Source organism: Durio zibethinus, chromosome 24 (genome assembly GCF_047325235.1).
Source record: "Durio zibethinus cultivar Kanyao isolate XHJ-2024 chromosome 24, ASM4732523v1, whole genome shotgun sequence".
NCBI classification, from domain to species: Eukaryota; Viridiplantae; Streptophyta; class Magnoliopsida; order Malvales; family Malvaceae; genus Durio; species Durio zibethinus.
This window is the reverse complement of record NC_143185.1, coordinates 4342419-4351102: the sequence shown is the minus strand read 5'-3', so window position 1 is coordinate 4351102 and position 8684 is coordinate 4342419. Positions and strand designations below refer to the sequence as shown.

At 32.3% G+C, this 8684-nt stretch overlaps 1 protein-coding gene and 1 pseudogene across 1 annotated transcript; one reads left to right on the top strand and one right to left on the bottom strand.

Annotated features, from left to right (window-relative positions):
- Positions 1-2831: 2831 nt before the first annotated feature.
- On the top strand, positions 2832-3726 carry LOC149511868 (UDP-glycosyltransferase 83A1-like; annotated as a pseudogene).
- Positions 3727-4275: 549 nt separating this feature from the next.
- Positions 4276-6963, bottom strand: LOC111316744 (uncharacterized). The gene is made up of 3 exons (XM_089753967.1): positions 6733-6963; positions 5643-5912; positions 4276-4740 (listed from the first exon to the last, which is right to left on the bottom strand). Exons 2-3 carry the CDS (start codon positions 5774-5776, stop codon positions 4416-4418), a joined length of 459 nt encoding a protein of 152 aa, XP_089610093.1. The 5' UTR covers positions 5777-5912; positions 6733-6963; the 3' UTR covers positions 4276-4415.
- Between the last annotated feature and the right edge of the window lie 1721 nt (positions 6964-8684).

The window sequence follows — 8684 nt, the reverse complement described above, 5'->3', positions numbered from 1 at the left end:
CACAAGACTATTGATGTTTTTCATTTTCTGTTTAGCTAATTACAAAATTTCCTTGAGTATTGTATTTCACTTTTAATTTCTCCAAATCTTTATTTTATGTTGTCTTATAATATTTTTCAATTAGAAAAAATCATATTAGAATCATTTTTAAAAGTTAGAAATTACCATAGATTTTTATCTGAAAATTTTTTAACTTCTTTTTTTAAAAAGTATATATATATATATATATTTCTTGTTTGGATGAAAATATTTTTTAACTATCTATGCTTATAAAAATATTGATTTGTTATTTTTGTTTTAATTTCAAACTATTAAAGGAATCAAGAAATATCAAATATCTCATCGAAAGATTATATAATTAATAATATTACTATTAATTTAAAAGATATTATTCTTTAATGTTTAATGTCATCATTGTAATATTTTCTTTTATAATTTTAAGAACTTGTTATTTTTTAATAATATATTTTTTGCATATTTATGTATTTTTATATTAATAAATATAATAAAATATAATACTAATTGATCCTTCAAAATTAAATATTAAGATTCATCATTGAATAAGAGAATCTGAACTTGAGCAGCAGATGGAAATATTTATGGCAAGTACAAGTGGTTGGAATTTTGTAATCTAGGATATGTAACAGGGCTTCCCACTTGGGATTTCTACCACTTAGGCTGCCATTTCGCTTCACCTCAGTTATAATTGGAGTTTGTGCCAATCTAACCATACATTGCAAAAATTTTCATTTGGTTTTCATCGTCACAGTATGATTTATATCAATTTTTCATTAACCAATTTTGGCCAATTGGGCATTCATTTTTTTTCCTTTTGTTTTTATTGTAAATACAAAATCACCCCTACAATTTAATTTTTTCTTTTTTATTTAAAAATATTTAAATAATTTTAATTTAATAATAAAGAATATTATTTGATATATTATTGTTTTTGTTAATTATTAATTATTTATTAATAATATCTTTTAATAATTTTCCATAAAAAAATTTAATAATTGTTTATTAATTTTATCAATACTAAATAATTTAAAATTTTTATTATATATAATTTTTAATTTAATATCTTTAATAATCATTTTTTATCATAATTTATCTCACATTATCATTACTCTTATATTTAAATACATATATTATCATAAATTTTAATTTAATTATTATAATAATTAATTTTATTTTTATCATTATTTTTAATTTTACTAAAATTAATCTCCTCGACTCTCAAATGGTCTTTGACGCATAATTACTTAGTTAAACTTCTCTTACTTTGCGCTTGAAAATGTCTTTTCTTCAGACACGTGTGTGCTGACTTGGAGTTGTATTTTAGTTGGGGTGGGGAAGAAAAGATCTACCTGAAAGAGATCGCATGAAGTTGGATAACACCTTTATGATGCAAAGTAATTGTTTTCTTTGAAAAGTACAAGATTTCAGTTTCAGAGACTGATTCTTAGCCTCCCCATCCCCCATTGGCCATCCCAGAGATTAGATAAAAAACAAGAGGACTTTTAATAACAGCAAAAGAATGTTTGTTTATTATGTTGAAAAAGTGGAAGAGTCTATGTACTTTTGTCCTTATTCTCTTTAAAAAATTGACTGAAAGTAGCCGTGGTTGTGGGTAACTCCTTGATAACGAACTCCTTTTCCAATCTGTCATTTTCAGTATCTAATCTATTTCATGATTGCAAAGTGATGTGAGAAAAAGCAGAATAAAAATAAAGAACTATTTTTTAAATAATACACGTAATACCCAGGCTAGTGGTTGTGGTAATAATTCTTTGGTGGGAATTGGCTTCCCAAATCCCAGGTTTTTTTGGCCTTTAATGTATGAGATGAAATAAAAGTAATTTTATTTCATAGAAATAAATATTATTTTAATGGAAATTGATCTGATTTGTCCCCCAAAATTAAGAAAATATAACTAGGGTCCTAAATGACAAAACTTTAAGATTTTGGGCTTCTAAGAGTTAATGGATTGGCTTTATAGTTATTCCCCCGGAATTAGAAATAAACTGGGCTTAGTCCATTAAGCTTGGGCAGGAAATTCGTGTTTCAAGATTGAGCCCAAATCTTTGAAAATGGTTCCAAATCTTCGATTCAATGAGATTAAAAGTCATGAACTGCACGCAAAAAGGAAAGAAAAAAAAAATATATATATATATATATATATATGATCAAGGATAAAAAATGTCCAAATTCCCATCTTTTGAAGAAACCTGTTGTTAAACGCATATTCTTAACTTCGTAAGATATCCATGTTTTTTTGGCAGCCATATGACCGATGTTTAAGCTATGCACTTCATTTTAAACAAAATTTGAGATTGTGAATTCCCAAATAATAAAGGAAAACAAGGGTTGTTTTCAACATAGGTCATACATACATTGTAAATTTAATTGTGGATTCTATGAAGATAAAAGAGTGCAGTCTCGGCCTATCAGATGCCACAAAGAAATCCAATAAATCCAAAAGGTCTGGATCAGTAGGTCATTGCAAACAAAATGAGATCAATAATAAACTGAAATAATGCATGATTTTAAAATGGGAAGGAAGAACAAGAGAAATCGTATAGATTCCAAGTTCAAGATTCCACTGACATGGAAAAACATGAAGACAATATCTACCGGCTGTTTCCTCAGGTCACTAATAGAAGTTACATGGAAAATTGAGTTCAAAGATCAAATGTCAGTCTTGGAAGCAAAACAAGAAAAGAAGATGGACAATTCACAAATCTGGTGATTCCATAGCCGGCACAAGGCCATGTAATTCCTCTAATGGAGCTTTCGCAAGGCTTAGTTAAACATGGATTCAAATTATTAACATGGAGTTTAATCATAGAAATGCCCTCGATATATTGGCAATGAAAGATGTGGGTGATCAGATTTGCCTTGTACCGATTCCAGATGGACTTGGATCAGCAGAGGATAGGAAACAACCAGAGAAGATATCAGAAGCAATCTTGCAGGTCATGCTAGGGAAAGTGAAGGAGCCTATAGAAGAAATGAGTGGATCAGAAAGCAAGATAAATTGTGTCCTTGCACAGATCAGAGCTATAGGCCCACTGTTGGCACCAAACCGGCTTGGAGACTCAATCGGAAACTTAAGTCGAGAAGATTCAAGTTGTCTGAAATAGCTGAACCAACAGGTACCATAATCAGTCCTTTATGTTGCATTTGGCAGGTTCACCGTTTTTGAGACAACTCAATTTCAAGAGCTTAAACTGGGGCTTGAACTTACAGGTTGACCATTTATTTGGGTCGTGTGTTCTGATACAATAGATGGAAGAAATGATGCCAACCCAGAAGGGTTTCAAGAGAGAATAGCTGCTAGAGGGCAAATGGTTGGTTGGGCACCTCAAAGGAAGGTTCTTGCTCATTTTTCCGTTGCTGGCTTTACAAGCCATTGTGGTTAGAACTCAACAATTGAAGGTGTAAAGCAATGGAATCCCTTTCTTGTGCTGGCATTTGCTGATTAGTTCTTCAACCAGAACTATATTTGTGACTATTAGAATGTTGGATAGGGGTTCATCAGAGATGGAAGAGGAATCATTACAATTTACAAGAGAAGAAATTAGGAGTAAGCTAGAGCAACTGTTAGGCAATGAAAAGTATAAAGAAACAGCTCTGGCTCTCAAGGAAACTGTCAGGAGCAGCATCAGAGAAACAGGTTGCTCTGACGAAAACTTTAAGGATTTTGTTGAATGGATAAATAAATAGGTAAAATATCCTTGGCCTTGATCATGGATGAATTCCTTTCCAGCTATAAGTCTTTTCCTTGTTTAACTTAGAAGTACTTAGTAAAACTAATTGATAGATATCCTCCAAAAAAAAAAAAAAAAAGAAAGAAAAAATGAATAGAACTATATATATGAAGCCACTGATACTCAAGGAAGGATCCAAGACTGGGAGTTCATGACTTAAGTCTAGTCATGCTACATAGAGATCGCATTAAACTTACCAAAAAGATTTAACTAGGCTTCAAAATTCCAACGATGAGATAAAAGCAGACACTTAGGGTGTGTTAGGTGCATAAGATTAGGATAAGATGATATTATGATTAGTATTAGATTAATGTTACACTATCTTGTATTTGATATTTGCAAGGATTATGATAGAATAATTTATTTATTGATCAAAATTATCCCTTCTCAAAGTTTGTATAATTTAAATTATTGATATAATTTTTAAAAATATAATAAGACATGTAAGTTTAATTTCATGGATTAAAAGTAATCCTCTATATTTTGGAAAGATTGAATTATCCTATGCCAAGAGGATGATTAATCCTCCTTACAATTCTATCCCTTTCTTTATATTCAAATCAAAAATAGTATAAGATGATTATTATCGTATGCATCAAACATGACCTTAATATGTCTTTATATCAGATACAGTACTTTGTGTGGCTAGTTCTTCTTTTCTTTTTTACCTTGTCGACAATATTCACCAGGGTTACAAGTTCTCTGACGAGGATTGGCTTGCTTGCCCACTGGGTTGTTTGGTGGAGAGTTCCCACGTTGAAAAGCCTTGTAGTTGATACTATCATCCGTTGCAGCAGCTTCTCTGCCTAACATCTCTCGTTTATGGCCTCTCAGATTTTTGTTGACTAGAAGAGAATTCATTGCTGTGTTCCCAGGGTTTAGTGGGCTACCAATATCTTCACCTCCAACACCTCTTGTCCCATTTGTAAGCACCAGAAGCAGCATAAGGCAAACTTTGAACGGATAGAACCTATAACATTTAGCAAATCATAAGCTAGCATAAAACTTCCAGAGAAGCGCAATGCAAGATACATGTTTCTATATTTATTTAGACAAATACATCCCAAGGTGGAAGTACTGTAGCAAGTAGGTCACCGTAGCAAAATACTACAATTGGTACCGAGAGAAAATATTCAATGTTATATATACAGAAGATCTATCTTTGGGAACAAGTCATTTTGTTTCTTATACGTTCACTTAGATCTATCTGCCATGTTAGTAAAGGATCAGAGTAGTGGATTGCTACATGAAGTTAAAGCTAGTCAAGCTGGTCCCAGAGATACATTTCTTTTGCCCATGAAAATATTCTATTTGGCAAAATGAATAGGATTAACAGCGAAAGGGTAAAGCATATGCACATAGAAACATATGCACATAGAAATTAACTCTGGACAGAAAATAAATTTTGAGAAGTCAGGCACTGCTTTTTAGCAGCAACAATAGGGAAGATAAACAAAATGAGTTCAAGGGCATTTTCGAGATCCAAGTGACTATAAACTCAGAGACATATTTGGGTATTCCATACATGGATGAAAAAGAAATCTTCATCAAGTCAGTTATCCACTTACACCATGAACTGTTTTTTATGTGCCAACTGCCAATATCACTGTCTCAGGAAATCAAGAGCTTGATAAGCAATTACTGGTGATAACAGAGGGATTCATTGGTTGAATTGGAAGACAATGTCCGAACCCAATCACACAAGTGGTATGCTCCTTACCTCTTAGATTTTAACTCAAGTATACAACTTGAAAAAGAATCATATCTGGTTGGAGCTGGAAGGCAATCTCTACTCGGTATGCACAACGGAAATTTCAACTACTACTGTTTATTAAACAGAAAAAGTGAGAATAAGAGAGAGAAAGAGAGTACCATCCTCTGCCTTCCGCCTGGTTTGTAATTGGTTTTGTGTTGGACACATCAACTTCCTGAGCAAATTCATGGGTCTTGCTTTCATAAAAGTATAAAATGAGGCTTGAAACAGATCCCTTTATCTTTGCCATCATCTTTCTTCCAATGGAAATTACCTTTCCTCCTTGGCTGACCCTGCAAAGGCAGAGAACCACGTCGAGCTCCTTCGCCAGGACCTTGCTTGTTTCTTCCACCCCCTTTAATAGTGGCAACCAAAAAGTTGACACCTTTCTGACAGTCAGGCAAACATGAAGCTATGATCAGGTTATCAGCTCGGGCTATATAACAAGAAATGTCAGCCCATATAAAAGGAATGTAATTGAAATCAACTAAGATTGTAGAAGATCCATGCCAGTTTCCTAAAATAATGTTTGAAATATTACAAATGACTAAAAAAATCTTAGTTAGACTAACATATATTCTTGAATTAATTTTGCCACAATAGCTAGCTCTATAAAATACCGGGCAGAGGGAACAAAAAAATTCCTACCGCCCAAAAATACACGATTTTGACATAAATACCATCATTATCACCAGAAAACCATAGTCAAAATAATCATCACCAAAAATATTTGCGAAATCACACCTGAAAATACCCCCAAAGAATCACCAAAAAAAAAAAAAGCAAAACAAAGACTAATGGCTGTAAAATCCACTTGCGGGTAGTTCATAAATCATAATCGTTAAACATCCAACCAAAAACTAATCAGTTGATCACGTGTAAGCAGAGAAAACGCGTATCAGACGGCGGTAACAGACAGAAATAACAGATAATAACAAGAAAACAGATCTGAACTTTGATGCGATGCTAAAACATCCAATCTAAAACCAATAACGGTAAAAAGATCCAACTTAAATATAAGACAAAAGAAAATCCAATATTAAACATATTCGAAATAAGACAACTTTAACCATAATTATCAATCTATCAAATCAAAGGGAAAAAACTTGTTTATGATTTACCCTCCAAAAACCAGTAAAAATTTTGTTGATAGAAAGTTGATGATGTAAAAACATTTTGGTTTTTAGGTAACTGAATAGACAGACATACCTCGGTTGGACACCAAAAGATATGAAACTAGGGAGAGAAGAGAGAGTTCCCGCCACTAATGACCTGCAGGCGAACGGAAATGTAAGGGGAAATCGGTTGGCGACGGATATCTGGATTTTAAAGAAGAGATTTTGGGAAGAAAAGAAAGAGAGAGATAAAAATGGTTAAGGAAGCAAATCCGACGATAGAATGCTAGGGGATCCGCTTAATAAGTTTGATGCAGGGAGTGAAGATGGTGAGAAGATTTGATTCCTTTTTTTGTTTGGATTTGGTAATATTAATGCAAGTATAGATTATCCTTTGAGGATTCTTTTTTCGACACCTGTCTTTTTCATTTCTTAACAAATCTTTTGTTGACACTGTTCACCTTTTTTGGTTGGTGGCTCGGAAGCTTCTTGTCTTCTTGTTAAAAATGTGATTAAAGGAAATGCCTTAATAAGGTTTGTCGCGGGAGAGATGTCCCCCACTGGACGTGTCAGTTGCTGCCAATTACTCTCTTCTGCCACCACAAGCCCACGGAAATTTCAAAGCTCAAACACTCAAAACATTCAAAAAGGAAGGCAAGTCTTACGCAAACATGTCACACATAACGGCTCATCCCACAAATAACACCTTTTCCAACTCAATTTTCAAACCAACTTGTTTAGATGTTTTTCAGCGAAATTAAAAATGAGAATTACAACTTAGATCAACAAACTAAAAATGTTTAGTTTTTCCGCCATGACGATATATAATTACTACAAAGGAAAAAGAGAAAGAAGAGACTTTTTGCAAAAACTTCGGCGTTTGGAGAGATATTTTTGCCTATGAATTTTACAAAGGGAGCTTCAATTTCAACCTCTTTTTTTTTTCTTTTCACTTTTTTTTTTTCAAAATCATTTTTAAATGAAATTACTTAATTTTTTTTTAAACCCTTTTCTATACATATCCAAAAATTTTTAAATTAAAATGAAAAGAGATAATTAAATAATTTTATTTAAAGATAATTAAAAAAAAGAGTGAATAGAAACACCCTTTTACTAATTACCTTCATTCTAGATGCATATATTCCACCCCTAATCTAATTTTTATTTTTTATTATCTTTTTATTTGTTTTGTGAATTCTAAATCTTCAAACTTCATTATTAGTAGTATGGTAATCTAATTTCCAATTAAAGATTTTGATATTATAATGGCTTTATATTATCTATACATTATATTAAAGTAATTTCTATTTTTTGAATTACAATTTTAAATCAAATCATACTTGAAATTAATCATGAATTGAAGTTAATAGTAAAAGTAAAGTTGATGTATGACATGAATTATGGAAGGAATATTAATATGTAGGGCTAAAAATGTCATTGTTCATGTAGTAGTTAATAGAGATGTAATTGAATCGAGTTGAGCATTAGTATGTTAAGATACTCGAGTTCAAACTCGACTCAAAAATTAAAACTTGAAATTTGGTTCGAATTTGATTGAATTTTTTTTTTTAAACTTAGGCTGCTCCCATTTCGCTCGCCGTTACTATGGGAATCGCTTTTGCTTTATTTTCCTCCGGCTACTAAGATGTTTTAGTTCGCCGGGAACTTAACTCGAAATAAAACTCAAACTAAGCTTGAGCTCTTTCTATTCGAATCATGATAAAAAATTTGTGATTTTTCGATAATTGACATTTTATTTTCTCCCCTTTAAAGAAATTGGACATTGAAGGCCTTTCTCCCTCGAAGCCGAAAGATTTGAGAGCGTCATATGCACAGACCAAGGCGAATAGTTCACCCAAGCACTTGAGAAATCTGCAATCCTACTTTTGCAGCAGGATTTGGATGAGTATTGGAGCGAAATAATGTTGAAAGACCCCATTTTGATTTTACCGAAACAAAGAAAAGCTGGGATCAATCGAATGAAATTGAATGGAAACAAATGCACCAAAAATGAAGAAGAAAAAGTGAATTGGATTGGGTGAGTCT